General features: G+C 36.8%; 1 protein-coding gene across 3 annotated transcripts in view; it reads right to left on the reverse strand.

Moving 5' to 3' along the window:
• The window catches only part of LOC113106222 (neural-cadherin), a 300,806-nt gene that overhangs the window by 106,630 nt on the left and 176,255 nt on the right, over window positions 1–17,921 (reverse strand). For all 3 annotated transcript variants that reach the window (XM_026267912.1, XM_026267913.1, XM_026267914.1), the window contains 8 exons: window positions 16,804–16,972; window positions 15,791–15,961; window positions 14,107–14,279; window positions 12,271–12,438; window positions 10,496–10,745; window positions 8,535–8,662; window positions 6,731–6,917; window positions 1,975–2,118 (listed from right to left, as the gene is read on the reverse strand). In XM_026267912.1, the coding sequence (XP_026123697.1) occupies window positions 1,975–2,118; window positions 6,731–6,917; window positions 8,535–8,662; window positions 10,496–10,745; window positions 12,271–12,438; window positions 14,107–14,279; window positions 15,791–15,961; window positions 16,804–16,972 (1,390 nt within the window). The remainder of the gene's footprint in view (window positions 1–1,974; window positions 2,119–6,730; window positions 6,918–8,534; window positions 8,663–10,495; window positions 10,746–12,270; window positions 12,439–14,106; window positions 14,280–15,790; window positions 15,962–16,803; window positions 16,973–17,921) is intronic.

A 17,921-nucleotide genomic window follows, 5' to 3' on the forward strand; every position in this document is an offset into this window, starting at 1 on the left:
ACTTTGATGATCATTTAATTTTATACGAAGACAATAATAAATACAGTAATTATAATTAAAAGGTTCTTTGTGTTGGTTACTAATTTTTGATAAATTAAACAAACATGTAATCATGTGTGAAAGGAATTAACAGTATCAAATATACTTAAGATATTTAAATAGATAAAACGGCTAGATAAAAACTGACTATAATGAAAGTTGCGCTTTACCCAAAGTTTTTTAGGCAGCTAGGCAGCAAGAAAAATGTACAGTATAAAACAGACACTTAACATCTCATCTCACTTCTAACGTTTTTAAAAATATACAATATACGCTTCCACTGAAACTATTAAAAAAATACGCTAGCCTCCTATGGTGGACCCACGGCCTAACACACTTTGATAAACTGATTTTATACTGCTAGATACATTTTATATGACAATGAACAATCTTATTAGTAAAAATGGTGCTTGTGACCTCACAACACGGCTAACCACATACAGTAGCTTTATTGCATGCATGTTCTTTGAATCCACACAGCCTGTGATAGTTAAGGTGTCTATTCCTTGTGCTAACCGAATTTGTAGTACAGATGGAAGTGAATGTAGCACAAAGTCCAAACCAGCTTAAAAGAAAATGTGTGGATCCCCTGTTGGGCTCTGTTAATTAAACAGTGAAAGATGCAATGCATTTGCTGTGAGCATGCTATTTTATTAAATTCTTTATAACTCCTTTGCTGTTATTTTGTATTCAGGACTCAAAGCTCATCTCTCTGAGGTCGGTAATAAATGCGAAGAGACTCCATATAAACAAATAACCCAGTTAAGCAAACAGTGCAAAAACACTCCTGCTTAACAATCCTTCAGATCTGCTTGCAGTGCGTTTGGATATATCCCTGCTGGTACGAGGTTAATGAATAGGGAACGACACATTAGGAGCCTTATCGCCGTTTCATCTCCACCATCTCGTGTTGCCTTGGTACCTCAACTAAATTGCATTAGGGAATATTTGGCTTATTTGCGTTTTCTGCTAATGCACAGAATCAAGCATGGCTTGCTTGTGAAAGCACAGATGTGCTATGATGGCTCTGCTCCAGTGGCTGCGCGGGTTAAGTCAGAGCTGCAGCGAAGGCTGAAATCTATTCATCAGGGTAAAGCTTCAGGTTTCGGGGAATGTCCAGCCACTCCAGGCTGTATTATGATGAATGACTGATACAAGAATTCCCTTCCTCTCTCCTGCATCAAATCTACACTGTGGAGCACGTCGTGGATTCAACTGGACCACAGGGAATTACGCGCTTCAGTAGTGCATCTGTATACCCAGACAGGCTGGCTGATGAGTTATGTAGACTATCCTCTTTGAGCGTGTTTCTGGAGTGTGTGTGATAAAACAAAAATATCATCCAAGGTTTTTGCATGGCGATGTATGAGGCCGGTTATCTTGGGAGCAGCATTTGTTATGTTCTCAGGGTATATTGACGAGGAACCAACTGTCTCTTGTCTCTCATTCATGAGCGGTACAGATGTTATTGAATGGAGCAGAAGAATATGAAAGCAATAGCCTGGAGACAAACTCAAACTCATGGGAACATGTTCTAACTGTGTTTCATTAAAATCTCTGTGAGCTAGCCAAGCCCTGTAGTCTAACTGCTGAAACACTGTAAATACTGAAAGAAAATTTCCCTTTTTATTTGATCTTCCATGATCTTTTGAAGTATTATTATTATTTATTTTTTTTATAAAATGAAATGCCTAGTTTTTCCTCATCATTAATGATATTGTTCTTTTTTTTATGAGGTCTTCATTAATTAATTATTCTACATTTCCCTTGCAATTTACAGAAAACGCATCAGGTGTTGAAGATCACACTTGAGCTGTGATGTCAGGTTCTCAAATCTACAGACCTCATTTACACCCCGAGTCAACACTTCATATTTCCTACTTCCCTCTTACAAATGAGCATATTGTTCTACCCATCATCCTCATCTTCACCTACCTTCATCTTCATCATTAGCGCTGACAGTGAGGATGGTGGAGCCCACGTCAGCATCCTCGTCCACGTCGACCTCATACACGGACTGCGCAAACACCGGCTTGTTATCATTCACGTCGCTGATGAAAATGCGCACATACGCCGTATCTGACAAGAGTGGAAACACACAAGATTAGCAATCTTTGTTCAGACACTCTTATCTTTACTTCACTTTGCTTGTCTTTTTTTTTTACATTCAAGTGTTTGCCTCTGTCATTTCCCCACTTCTCTTTCTCTCTCTCTCTCCTACATTCCATCTTTGTAAATATCTGACATCTCCAATTCCATCAAATTCATGTGTCTTCTGTTTGTCTCATTCATTTTCTGTCCATCTTCAGCTCTCTATCTTCCTCTCATGTGTGTGCCTCGACATTGTGTCTGAAGTCATCAGGTGATGTGAAGAACCCTGGGGGTTGTGTGTTTACTGAGTGCAAGCAAGGGAAATGTGTGATGCTTGGGCCATTTAAATGAGCTCCATGTGATATAATTATCAGTAGACACATCAATCACAATCTGCTGCTAAAGAAGCGCAAATAGTGTTAGATGCTAGGATACCTGCACATCAGATTATTGTAGTACAATATAAAAAGCATGCAATAATAACAAATTGAGTGTATATATTATAAAAGGATAAATGGCTGCCATATTGGGACCTTACTTGTTTCTTTATCCTTAAAGCTCAACCCTACATCTACCACCATATTGAACCTCCTATAAAGGCAAAGTCTATTAAATGCCCATTAATCTCACTTTAATTCCAATAATAAATACCACTTTATTTCCACTTTTGGAATATTTTATCCATTTTTATTTAAAAATGAATGTCTCTCTGAGCTGATATGTAATTGGAAAAAGAAGAATGGGATCAGAAAAAAGCAGGTTCAAACTCGGGTCGGTTGTGTCAAAATCATTCACTCACCCTCGTGTTATTGTTATTCCAGAACTTTATAACATTCTTTCTTCAGTGGAACAAAAAAGACGACATTCTGAAGAATTCTGATCATCAATTCTGCTCAATATATCTTTTATGTTCCACTGAAGAAAGTCATACAGGTTTAGAATGACAGGAAAAAATTCTGTAGCACTTTCAAGCTGCTTATAAGCATGCATATAACTACATATTAATGCCTTATTCTGCATGACCATATTTTAGATCCCTTAACCCTAACCCATACCTAAACTTAACCTTAGTACGTTAAGTATTGATAAGCAGCAAATTGGCAGTTTATTGATGGAAATATCCCTAATTCTAAAGTGCCACCAAAATTTCTTTTTTAGATGAACAATCACTTTAAAGCAACACATCCTATGGTATTCTAAAGAAACACTGAAGAACTTAAACAATCTAACACGTAGTGACCTTTTCAGAGCCTTCAGCTCAAGTCAGGGCTGTGGGAGGCGGACAGACTCGTAGATAAAGTGTCTCATTCGAGTCTTGATCCCGCTCTCTTTCTGACGTGTTATGTTGTGTAAAAAGAGCACAGCATACGCTTAGCTGCCACCCTTTGAAAGGTTGGCATGTTGTTCAGAGCTCCGCCGTGAAGACGTGGCCATGTTTTTCCCTCACAAACGCAGAGTCACAACTCTGTTGTGTGATTTTCTATACAAACAGCACTTGTGTTTTGTTTCCTTGTCATACTGATGCTTCTGACAGCATCTTAGTACAATTAGTGTTCACGTGTTTCTGAGTAATTATGTGTATGTACATGTGACTCTGCTAATCAACACTCTGTCTCCTGTGTGCTAGTACATATTTGACACTGCCGTGTTGTCAAATTGCTCATCTAAATGTGTGCGTTTCATTACAGTTGTAAGTGTGCTGGAGTGCATGTCTCCTCTGTTTGGAGTGAAAGGCAAACTGTGAGCAGACAAACAGCACAGGAAGACAGAGACAGACTCATTTCTCTCTCAGTCTATCCCTGCTGCTTCCTGATATCTCCCCTTCTCCTCTGGCACCTTCATCAACATTTAAACCAGCAACTTTTTCGTCTAGTTTACTTCAAGTGTTAGTGGGTTATTTAGGCAAAAGAGACCCTGTTAATATTCCACACAATGAATGAAACATTTGTGTGACTCTGGCGAACCCTGTGGTCTAACAAATCCAATCAAACTGTCATGCTTTCTATATTAAACAAGGATTATGCAATGCAATATTTTATGCAGCTAATGGACGTATTCCCATGAACTTTAGATCCTCTTTAGCTTTGTATTGTGAAGTCCCACAACCCCACTGGCTATGTTCAAACAGTCAGTGTTTGTGATTGACAGCTGTAATTACTAACTTATATGAATCTTGTATAAGTTCTTGTTTTATTGATAGCATCAATGACCATTGTGACAGTGACGAGCACAAGCTTCGAATACAGTCTGCATGAGTTCTGCATATTTAAGGGAGGCTTTTGGGTAATAAAATAGTTTATAGAGTGAAAGTCTTACCTGAGCTGTGTGTGAATGAAATTGTATTTAGCAGTCTAAAACTGACAGTAAGTGTGATATTGCTAATACAACAATTCAATAAAGATTATATTGAATAACTTTCTTTCCAGACACAATTGTCAGCAATGAAATTTACTTTCCATTAAGTGGAGATTTTTGTCCTCTTAAACCGATTTCAAGGAGTGTATTATAAGTATACACTGTAATTTCTGTCAAATTCTTACATTTTATTACATTAAGGTTAAACACTATAATGCTGTTAACAATCAAATGAAATCAGCATCAACAGAATCCATCTTTAGACTGCAGACGTGGCTCTGAAGCTGCATCTGAAGTGTCATTCACAGTAAATAATGTCATGAGATTAATGTTTTTGAATACATTTTAATCTCAAGACACTATGAACTGCTTCAACCGAAAAATGTCCAGAGTGCAGACCAATCTTTGCACTTTTTTAAATAAAGTAATATGAAATTATGGAATAAAAATGTAATTATACTTTAAATATTCAACTAAAACCACCTGTAGTGTTAGCAAACACTTTCTTAATGAGTCAGTCATTTGTTGAAATGATTCATTCAAGTGGGTGATTTATTCAGGAACCAAGCAATTGATTTCACAGATTCCCACCTGATTCATTCACAAACATGGATTTATTCAGAAACAAAACAGTGCTGCTTTGTTCGTAGGAGTGCAATAGTTTTACTGTGACTTTGTTTGGAATTATTTTCACTGGTGAAACTGTCTGAAAAGCAAATCACTTAACAGAGGTTAACATGGTAACACTTTCTATGAAGTCTGTATTTATGTACTGTATTACTGTATGTAAAACATTATAAGGGTATTCTTAAGGCATTGTAATGCATTATAAAAAAATAAAATAAAACGTATTTTATGTTGTATAATCTTGAAAATTCATAAGAACAGTTTTAATTTAATATTTACTTATTTGTGGCTATAGCTTTTAAGAGTATGATGATTTATAACACAATGAACATGTTGCATCCCATTTTACACTGGATTATATTTCTAATAGTTATAATGTGTTATAAGTCTCATATTTTGCCATTTTTCTGATGCTACTTTACTTAAAGCGGTCAAATACCACTTATAAATAGTATTAATTATAATAATAATAATAATATATATATTTTTTTCTCTCAAACAGCCATAAGATCAGATGTCAGATCAGATGAATGTGTAATATGACTCATTTTCTTTGAACTATTTTTATTGTAATATCAGTTTGATTATTTTGATGGTACCCTTTAGACAGCTGTTGATAAGTAACTCTGCAAATACATTTCAACCAGCAGTCATTAGAGTCTGCTACTGTAAATATATGCTGACACTTTATTTTGATGGTCAACCAACAGATAAACTGACTATAAGTGTCTTCAAAGCTGCTTATAGTCGATTGATTAAGGGGACCATAAAAATAAAATGAAACCATATAAAACTTTTTTTAACAGAGTACTAACCTCACATCAATTAATTAACATTAGCTCCACAGGAAACACTCAAAAAACACTCAACATCTAACCACTCACAAGCTGTAGTAAGATACTGTGCAGATCTTAACTAAATGTCAAGATATGATACAGTCCATTATACTGTAAATAAAGTAGATTTAATATGGTGTTCATTGTGTGTTATAAATAAAAATACTCTTAAACTTATAACCACAAATACGTACATATGATGTATTATAATTGTTATTGTTACAGATACTTGTAATAACTTTTGACTGAGTGGATTTTTTTATTCTATAATAGGTAGACATGGACTCTTTGTATGTTTTATAATGGATTGAACACAATACCTACTTCTCATTTGTCATAAACATCTTTATTTTTTTATTCTAAATGTAATGAGCTGCATAAAACATACAGAAAATATTTGCTTTCGTATTTCATGTATAGGAAAAAATGAATTCAAATATTTTTTCATGCATAATCCCATGACTGACAGATCTAGAGTGACTTTCTAACTCTCTGCAAGTGAAAGAAAATGTCAGTGGGAAATTAACAGAAATTATATTCTGTATGTGAGAATAAATTTGTTGTCAGATAGCAATGATAACAAGATCCACTCTCTTCCCTCTTCCTGATTACTCTTGTTCAGTGTCCATCTGCTCTGGACATGGGGGGAAATAATCGACACAAAGGACAAAAAAAAATCCTTGCTTTTTCGCGCCTGGTCCGAATAGAGCAATATCTATCCATCTAGAGTTTAGGCCTTAACTCTGCTTTTCATGTAAGGTGTCACATTAGGCTCACTGTACCTGAGTTGGGCTGTCCGTGCTTCCCTGGCCTGGCCGATTCCCAGCCATCTACTGACTTCACTTCCAAAAGGTAGGATCCCTTGGTCTCTCGATCAAACACAGCCTCTGTGTAGATGGTGCCCAGCTCAGGATCAATGCGGAAGTACTGATAGTCTCCACTACGGTCATTAAGTAGAGAGTATGAGATCTGAGAGACAATAAAAAGGAAATTGGCAAAAAGAAATGACATACAGAGGAGAAATAGTGCCAAACCTGTCACAGAACATTTAACAGGGTTGTGGGAAAACGCATTAACAATTAATACTGCTCTTCCTGTGTGCATATGTGTGCTTAAGACTGCTCCACCTCGTCTAATCACATGTAATTAAACAATCCAGCTTTCTCTACATAATTTATTCACCCAGCGCTCTGACCTGAAGCTGAGACCTCCTGTTGCGTGTTCTGCCTGTAACGCACATTGGCAATTTCCCAGCAGGTAAAGCAGAAATCAAGGCCATTCAAGTTAAGAATAATGAAGCTAATCTAGATAGCCAGTACTGCTGAATTGATGAAGAGGTGCCAACTGCTGTTTCAACAAGCCCCAAACAACAATTATCAGACAAGCTGTTCTGAACGGCCACACTAAACCAGCATGGCGTGAGTATTATATGATGCCCTGCCGGCCGCATTAGAGCCGAGAACACAAGTAAAGAGGCTGAATTAAATGTAAACGGCTTAATCAAATGATTTCAGGGGTCAGGATAACAAAACGCGCAGCAAACCCCATCTGGCACACAAGGGGATGTGTGTGAGGGGGCTATTGTAGGAGAAAAAAATATATTAGCATTCACACCCACAAATGATACTCATTATTGTTCCATTGCATGGAATTTGTAATTCAGAGGCCCGTTGAAAGGCCCCTCAACAGATAGAGTTGAGCACAGAGACAGGGACATTTAATCACAAGCTTCGAAACCAGGGTCCACAGTATGGCTCAAGAATAATGATTTCACAAACATATTCACTATCAGCTAATAGTACCACAGACACATACTCCGATGCTTGGAGTCTGCTATGTTTTGTTGTTGCTTTGTTTTATTTATTTATTTATTTTACACATTTATGTAGCAAGGACATAGCATTGATCAAGTGACCGCTATGATTTTTTATTTTTTATTTTTTTTTTATAAATGCTGTTCTTTTAAACTTTCTTTTCATTGAAGGATCTTAGAAAATGTATGACAGTCTCCACAAAAAAATAAATAAATAAATAAAAATAAAAACATGAAGTAGCCTAACTGATAGCACAATATTTCACAATATTAGATTGTTCAAATAAATGCAGTCTTGTTAAGCATAAGAGACTTATTCAAAACCATTTAGAAAAAAAAAAAAAGAACTAAAACAAAAAAGACTTGTGGAATGATGTATAGAACAACAGATTGCATATCATTCTTGAAATAATTAATAAAAAATATAAGGGATATTTATCTGAATGTTTGCAGTCCATATGACATATTTATGTACGAAACAATGAATTCTTAGAGCTATAGACATGTTAGCCTTCCCACTGAAACATAACAAATAATACTGAAAAAAAAGTAGCTGGGGTTTTATCGGAATAAATACGTGTGTTTTGGAGGTCATCGTGAGATACAGAATAAAGATCATTCTATTCATCCTCATTTAAAGCGTGGCTATATCACAGATGTTCTTTGAATTTTACAGATCTTATTGCTTAACATACTGTCCTTTATGTATTTCATATTGCATAATAGATTATATTTACAAACGGGTGGCGACTGAGTGAATCGCTAGTTCATACCTTCCCATTCAGTCCAAGGTCAAGATCATTGGCTGACACTTGGAGGACTAGAGTCCCAACTTCTGCCCCTTCAGTCACAGATGCCTCGTATATGGAGGAGGTGAAGAATGGAACGTTGTCATTGACATCTGTCAACAGCAGACAATCATAAGTATTTTCAGCAGTTTTCTTTGGTTGTTGCATAAGGAATACACACACACATATACATATATATAGGGCTCGCTGCCATTCAGAGAAAATGACTAATGTGGCCTTGGTGCACATTACAGTAAATACAGTTTTAACAAGACATTATTGATGTGAATCAAAATTTGTTCTTTGCTTCCTGCATTAAAGTATCAGTTTGACCTCTTTTGTGGAGTTTCAGCCCCCCCTGACCATGAAGACGAAGAAATATCTTGCTATGCTTGAGGGAAGTTAAAACTCTGGCTTTCCATCAGAAACAAATCTGACTTATCTTAACTCTGACATTATGTCTCATCTAAGCCTTATTACGTTAGTGGATTCTGTGTGTTCAAGAGGAAATGAATACCAAGCCTAGTCTCCTAAAATGTGCTGCTCTCAGTCCTAGAAGGGACATGAGGACATTGGAATTTAGGGTAAGATCTTTAATGGGTTCAATGATTCCAGACACTAATCACCATCTGATGTACTTTGAGGTTTTAATTTTCTATCAGCCAAAGCCGTAAACCATGAATTAAACAGGAAAGCCAAATCCATTACGACCTCCTCCCTCTAGCACTCCCTCATTTCACTCTGCCTCTCTCTCTCTCTCTTTTGAACGTACCACTGGCTGTACTCTTAAATGGAGAAAGAAGCACTGCGTAAATAAGTCAAAAGCAACAGAAAAGATGAATTATTTGTCTGTGGATTACGCTAAACGATAGAGTGTTTCCCATGAAGATGTTTACCCTTCAGCTCACAAAACCGATCCTGATCAGGTGCCAATGTTCTCCTACCTCCCCAGATGTATTAACATACATCTTTTAAGTACTGTAACTGTAGCTGGATCAGAATTATGGAGCAGTCATAACTAGGGAAGATTCATCCATGAAGAGAGAGCCAGATTAACACTGCAGGGCAAACTCTGTAAATTACAGGGGAAGTACAGAGACTTCCTGCGGTGGAGGAGACGAACACAGAGGAATGCTTAAGTAGAGGCGAACAGACAGGGTGGGATGAAATAAAAGCTATTAAAGAGTCCAGGCTATAGGATGCATTCCGCAATAATCAGAGTTTAAGAGCGTGAATGGATTATAAAAAGAAATTAACGAGTGTAAAGACAAGGAACTGGAATTCAAACAAGAAACTGATTAAAAGCTGTCATTTTAAATGTGATTAAAGTGTAGATATAAGGACACTTTCTCGTAAATTGCTGTAATAAGAAAGCGCCTGCTAAAACTATGAATGTAAATGGTTTGTAAACAAGCACTACAGTGACTGCATGCAGAGATCTCTCTTCATTTGAATCAATTCAATCCAAATTTAAATCCTCTACATGTAATATTTACATGCACACTAAGTTCCACAATTTGCTGAAAATATCTATTTGCACATTCAAAGAGCTGCTTTTCAAGTTAAACTACACTCTGCATCTTATTATAATCCAAATTTTGTATATATATACATTGAGTTACATCAAAGCCAACTACATGCAAAGAGTTGTCCTTCACTGTACTGCCTATGCATACTTTTAAATCTGGGTTCATACAAGGTTTACATGGAAGTAATTCGGTTTATATAAGATCAGCACCAATTCTTTTCAATTGGATTAAGTTATTTTAAAAGTTACATGATGGTTTGTCATTCTGGTTTATTTATAGGGTCAGTTGGATTATTAGGCTGCATAAGAGACCGCACAGATAGGAAAACACAGTCAATAATAAATGTAACATTTTTGTCATGACAACCTCTAAACCTGTTTTTGCTGTGCCAGGCCATGTACAGTAGATGTCATTTACCTGTGATGTTTATGTGAACAGTAGTGAAGGCCGCCAGGGGAACAGGGGCCACGTTCTGAGCCCGAACCCTAAGCATGAAGTTGCGGGTGGTCTCATAGTCCAAGGGTTCTGCGACAAGTATAGAGGCAGAGCCATCTTCACGATTCGGGGTTAGGTAGAAACGAACAGGCATGTTGCTTTCTGGAACCAATCCATCCTCCAAGTTATAAGTCACCCTTGGATCACCCAGCGGAGAAGTGGCCTTGATGGTCTGCCAGGAGGAAATTGTTTAATATTCATATATATACACACTACCATACAAACGTTTGGGGTCCGTATGATTGTTATTTTATTGAAAGAAAGTAACAATTTTACACAGCACAGAATTGATCAGAAGTGATCAGTTTCCAAATACAAATGTTTTGTTGACCACTAAATTGACGTATTAAAACTGTATTACTGTTAATGGCTTAACTATAGTGCAATATTACTGTTTTACTGTATGTTCAATCAAATAAATGCAGCCTTGATGAGCAGGTGATTTATTTATTTATTTTTAATCCTGCCAACCCCAAACTCTTTCATACTGTATATAATATTCATATAGCTAAGGTGCTATAAAAAAGGGGAAAAAAAGAGAGAAGCAATGTTATAAACAAGAAACATCTGAACACTGCAGGTTTATCAGGTTCAACATCAAAGACTTCTCTTTCTGTCCTAGGAGAATTCCGTCTCTGTCTTTAAATATAACAGATGTGAATCTCTGTTAATGGGGCAAGTGTAAGGAGATCAGCACAACAGATCAATTAAATAAGCTCAATTACTTCTATACCAGCAAGAACACAAACAACGTTTAACACAAGATCAATTAGAAGGAGAAAAGCAAAGCACTATTTCTGTGCAGTTCTCTATTTTTGCCTTTTATTTATTTTCCTTTTTTGGCCCTTTGTTCCTCCTCGCCCTGTTTATTTATGCTGCTCTTCATGAAGTGCTCATCTGCATTAATAATGGTCTTAATGGCAATAAGTGTATTCCAGGAAATTCTGCAAATTATTGCTTTCAGTGCATTTGTAGCCAAATGAAAACGGGGGGGGGGGGGGGGGGGGGGGGGGAGGGAATTGTCCATAAATTATCCAGTGACTCAGCGATTGGCTGACCTCCTAAATAGTGAATGTAATGAAAGCAACGTTCTTAAAATGTGAAATCAGATGATTCATGGCAGGGCTGGAGAAACGCAGCTCGAAGTGAGGACTGGAATCTTGCAGCATCTTACCATTAGTTTAAATGGAGTGTGTATATGTGTGCCTTTGTGTACTTGTGGATTTGTGACAGGCTGTGTGAAGACTCTGTGTGGTCGAGCAGAAAGCACAGACTGTCAGTTGTAACTGCCAGTACATGACAGTAAAGCCGACAGTGTCTGGGAACTCAAGCCCCTCAAGGAATACCCACAACCTTATTGTGGGATTAAAACTTATCCACATCCATCATAGCATTCCTTCAATGCACACATGAAAGACACGCTCATTAATGGAGTGCCTCACAGGTGTGCTTCAAAAGCCAAAGTAATAAATCACTTAGCAGGAGCTGTATGTTTGTTTTGCCTTTCAGTTTACGGTCCTTCATTCACAGTATATTTAGCACAAGTGAAATTGACATCTTGATGTAATGAATATCTGTGGATCACTGACAGTCACTGTTTGTTATACTGTATGACTCTGATCTTGTCATTAAGTGCAGTTAAAAGCAGGCATACATCTCCATAAATTACATATATTAGCTTTATGTTAAGTGCATACCACAACTGGAGTGTCTCTGACAGTGTTTTCAGGTATGACGACCTCATATTTGTCCTTCTCCCACTGTGGAGGCTGGTTCTTCACGTTGGTGATAGTGACTGCCAGCTCGACCGAACTGCTCCGATTCCCTCCATCTGTAGCGATGATCTGCCTGCTGATGTAGGTCCTCTGGAAACAATCCAACACAATTATTGAGGCGTCAAAAACTACAAAATTGGAGAATGTACTGAGACAATGGTTTTCAAACTGGAGCTCAGGGGGAAATATTTGAATATATATAACAAATAAATTAATGAAAGAAAAGCTTTTACAAAATATTAGAGAAATGTCATTAAATTTGGCATGTTAGTTCAAGATATATATTTAACAAATATATATTTAAATACTTTGATAATACTAATGTTTCAAAGAGTGTAGAGAGCAGTACATTTATTCACATTTTTAACAGAATACTAATAAATCTACATACAAAACTGCACGCATAAACTGTTAAATATACAAGTTTACGTTAAAAACACACACGAGTTACAAAAGCAGCCGGTTATGTCTCTGAAGGTACACGGCTGGGAAAGAAATCGCATGTTTATATTAGATCTTTGTGGCAGCAGCGTAATATACAGTAAAAAAATCAATAAATCCACTGCTCTCTTGTCTCCTCTGAGGCTGGGAGTCTAAATAGTGTCCTGTGCTCGTCTGTGCGGCCAAAAACAGAGCAGTTAGCATGCTTTGCCGTGGGTGGAAACTTGAAGATTAAGGGGTGGTATTATTATAATAAGACCCCCTTTCTACGTTACGGGGGGGAGTGAAATCTGAGTGGATAGTTTTTTTTTTTTCAAAAGCTTGCAGAGAAAGGTCTTACTGAAAGAAAATTTACTGGGTTGATGTAGTTTTTTTTTTCCATCATGATTTCTGTGTTGCACATTATAGCACATAAATATGACAAGTCAGATTTTCATGTTACAGTATGTCACCTTTAAAATAGCACACTTACTTTTTTTTTTTTATAGTATTAAAGTGAAAATATGCAGCTGTCTCAGTTTTTTTTTAAGCAATACAACACCAAGGATGACTTTGTAAATGGATCTGTGTCAAGTGCATCAACACAACAGATAGATACATCACTGTATTCACTGTCGTCTCACTGCAGATGCCTGGGCTTATCAGCAAAATCACCGATGCTGTCTGCGTTCACGGCATTCTGCTTCGTATAGCAGGCTGTCTGCATGTCGAATGATGTGAAATGACAGCTAAACAATTTTCCTCCACCCTCCGTAATCGCACAAAGAACATATACAAACGCTCAAGCCTCACCATAAACACCAGCCGACACAAGACCTTGGTAGTCATAGCAACAGTTTTACAAAGGTCTCTTGTCAAAGGTGGTCCGCTATCAGTGGCTTTCAAACCCCACCACCTACTCACACACACAAACAGCCCATCAATAATCACTATTAATGCTTAAACAAGTCTTTTGTACTGTCACCGACTTTACAAAAACAGACCGAATCTGTAAAAGACCTTGTTACCACCCAATCAATCATCTGAGCGGAGAGCTGTGAGAAACTTGTGGACCTGCTAAATCATTCACACCGCTGCATCTTAAAACGTAAAACTCACACGAACTATACAATATTCATGTTGCAAGTGCAATTTTGGATCGGTTTCCACGCACCTCGAACTCCTGCCCTTTATGAAGGCTGGGAACTATTCCTGAGAAAGTTCAAGTCTGAAACTTGCTTTTTAAAATGCAACTTCTTGGCCGCATGCAGCATCCAAACATACATAGAACTCAGTATTTCAACAGGACTCCACTTGGCTGTTTGGAGCAGGACTGACCTGCGAGATTGGCTGGTTTACGTAGATCCAGCCAGTGAGTGGATTGACTCGCAGATACTCCGGCTGCTCTTCAGACATGGAGTAAGTGATGGCCGCGTTCGTGCTATAATCATCATCATGCGCAGCCACTCGCAGAAAACTGGTCCCGATCATGGTGTCTTCGCGTAAGAAGTCTGTTAGAGGGGAGGCTCTGATTATTTAACATGCACTGGAAACACTCTCCTGCTGGTGCATAATTAGATGAAAAGCTTTGATAACTATCATATCCTCTGATCCTATCTGTGAAATTGCAAAGGGCAAGATACTTTGAAAACTCTTCACCAAAATAAATTCATTTCTAAATCAGTTTGATATATAGTTCTGTGATGTGGAGTTGTGCATGTGTGAGGAAAATGACTTTTTTGACCAGTTGACAGAAGTTCACTAATTAAAAACAGACTAAATCATCACAAACACTGTGTCCCATCCTGATTTGATATGGTAAAGTGACAATACCCTTTATGTTAATCAGAGTTTTATTCTCTCCAGTTGGGAAGTTTACTTCGCAAATGTAATAGATGAAATATTAAGTTTCCCTATTTAAGTATGTGTAGTGGTGTAACTAATTCAGTAACCTTATTAATGTAACTGATTACATTAGATTTCTCTTCAAAATTAAATCAGACGGGGTTAAAAACAGTAGTACCCAAAACTGATAACTGTCAGACTTTCAAAATCCTTCTTCACTTGAATTAAGAGTGTAATAATTACATTTTAAAGCACAGCCACCACAAAATAAGACTTAAGCACCTATTTTTATTTGTTATGTGGTTGTTATGTGGTTAAATACAAATCATAAGTTAAAGTTTGGAAATCTGTTTTTGGACAGATTGACAAATTACAAAAAACCAAAAACAAAAAACACGGTTAATCTTTAAAAAAATTAAGCACATACATAAACCCAAATAAAACAATTATTGAATAAGCATGTGTAGTATTATGTGTCCTGAAACATTGGTCTCTCATAATTTTGAAGCAGTGAATGCAATTTGGGAAAGAAATCACTCAAATCTGCATGTGTGTAAAAATATTCACAACACAAAGTAACTGACTATAATTTAATTAATAACACTTTTTTTCTTAGTAACTGTAACTGATAACAGTTGCACTTATTTTGTTATTATATTTCGTAATTCTGCTACATGTAACTATTTACTCCTCAACTTTGGCTCTATTCACTTGTGTTTATATGCAAATAAAATTTGACATGAAATCCGCTGATCATATAAAGTGATCATATTTTTACACATGATTTGGATGAATCCATTTGATTCAATTTATGATGTCTTTATAACTTCTTGGATCTTTTTAAGTTTATTGGCTGCATTTATTCAACTAGGTCCAGACACTGTGTGATTAATCCATCAAGCACCATATGGAAAATCATAATAAGCATATATTCTGTATAAGCTTGAAAATGTAAGACATGTGTTTTAGTTTTACACTCTTCAGCCTCTAATTGGTTGTGTTTTGTGTTTGACTGTCGCATCTCGTCTCATTTCCGTGTATGATGTGCACAGCACCTGGTTAGGAAAATATTTAAAGCAACTTGGATCAGCATAGATATTTATCCACACTTAATGCCTATACTTATTTGTATAATCCAACAGATATGAAAAATGTTAAAAAGGTGGTCATTGCTCACATTCGTAGCGCAAGTTCTCAAATTTGGGGCTATTGTCGTTCTCGTCGAGGATAAGGATGTTGAGCTGGCAGATGCCTATGAGGGGGTCCGCCGCTTGGTCCGTGGCCGTCACTGTTACTGCATACTCTCTCTGCCTCTCCCGATCAAACGTCATAGCAGTTACGATAACACCTGAAAAAGTACCTCTGTTACCACTGAGCTTCTCTTCACTCATCAGATTCTAATACATATATTCACAGTACTACAGATAATTCAATTTTGTTGTCCACAGTAAGGTCAGATCTCTATTTAATCGTATATAAAAGGAATTAAATGATCTTTTGAAACCAAGCAAACAACATTATTTAGCAGATCTGTGCAAAATAAAATGATCTTTTGAAACCAAGCAAACAACATTATATAGCAGATTTCTGCAAAATATTCCTTCATTTTTGTGCTGGAGTTCAGAGAGTCAAATCTCTCAACGGCCCCCCATTTGCATTTAAGAAGTCATCGCAAATGTGCCTCACGTTTCTCCCACTGCAATCCATTCCTATTTTCTCTCTTTATTCTCCTCTATAAAAGACACACTGATTGATGTCCAATGAACAGTTACATTTCATAAAGCATTCCATTTCTTTAAAAAGGGGTCTTGAGACGACACATTTAAATGCTGTCTTTTCTCTTCCTTTGAGAGTTGGCACGTTTTGAAAGCCTATGATTAAAGTGAATTAAACTCAACTTTGAATTCATGAAAATACTTCAAGGCTTACATTTCTTTGCAAGAGAGAAAGAGAGGGAGAGAAAGTGAAATAGTCAACAGTGAATGCATGACATTACAAGAGAGTGCGCTTAATGAGACATTAAAAAGGTTGTGTTAAAAAAAAAGTAACTAAATGTGACTGTTTCAACGACATCTGATTATTTTGAAAGGAATGACAATGGAGACATCTACTTTAATGCCCCCAGTACAGTAATTGAGTATACATTCAACCAAAAATAAGCTCAATGAATAAAATAGCTTCAATTGTTACCTGTTTCTGGATCAATGCTGAAGGCAGGAACAGTGCTGTCTTTATGCATAAAACCATATGTGACTTTTCCATTGGCTCCTTCATCAGCATCATCTGCATGGACCTGCAGCACAAATGTTCCCGCTGGCTTATTTTCCAGAACTGATGCCTTCTCTTTATACTCCGCACACTGTAAGAGGGAAAACAGAGAAAGAAAAGAAAGATGTACAGTGAGTAAACCCAATTTTAAAAGGGCTTTTTACCCTTGTATTAAGATCTGTCTTGGGTGATCAGATCACAAAAGGTCAGTTGAGACAATTATTGTTTACACCTGGTAATATTGGTCTCCAGTGCAACTCCTCAAAAATGGCAAAATGTTTATTTTCAATTCAATGGTAAACTACTTTAAAAGAAGCACATACTGTACCAAAAAATGAGAACACAAGACCAAACAAACACAAAAGTACTGGAATTAGCACTTCAAAACAAATCATAATAGGAGAAGGTAGAAGACACTTTCATACTAAAAATATGCTTATTACAAATATGGTCACCCTGGAGCAACGGGAGAACTACTGCTACAGAGTTCACCACTGAACCTTATGAATCATTGCTTCCAGAGTTTGAACCTTTGAAACATTTGGCTTACTGACCCAGATCTCTGAGATGCAAAAAGAAATGATAAAAATTGTGATTATTAAGCCTTGACACTACAATGCACTGCACAATTTTAATCATCAGTATATGGACAAAATGCTCATAGTCAAAATCAATGAATATAATTTCACTGATTATAGCCTACTTATGTAAGTTATAAGTGCTCTAATAATAAAAAAGGGCCAAGGAGCTGGTACTATACGCGCAGTGAATATGGATCATTACTAAAAGCAAGTAATTAAAAGTAACATAAATGAAGCAATTGAAAGAAATAAGAGAGATGAATAAGAAAAGCAGTAAGCATTACGGAGTGGATGCACATTGACGGTATGAAGAAAGGGAGAGGAGGCGTATTAATCCTTATCTCTTTGGTACTGTTGAGATTCATCTCTGTATTATAATTGAAGCGCCCTTGAATCAATTCCATCCCACTGAATCTTTGGAGACGTCTGGAATAAGCCTGGATAATTCAGCCATGCTCC

The sequence above is a fragment of the Carassius auratus genome, chromosome 7 (genome assembly GCF_003368295.1).
Source record: "Carassius auratus strain Wakin chromosome 7, ASM336829v1, whole genome shotgun sequence".
In the NCBI taxonomy this organism is placed as follows: Eukaryota; Metazoa; Chordata; class Actinopteri; order Cypriniformes; family Cyprinidae; genus Carassius; species Carassius auratus.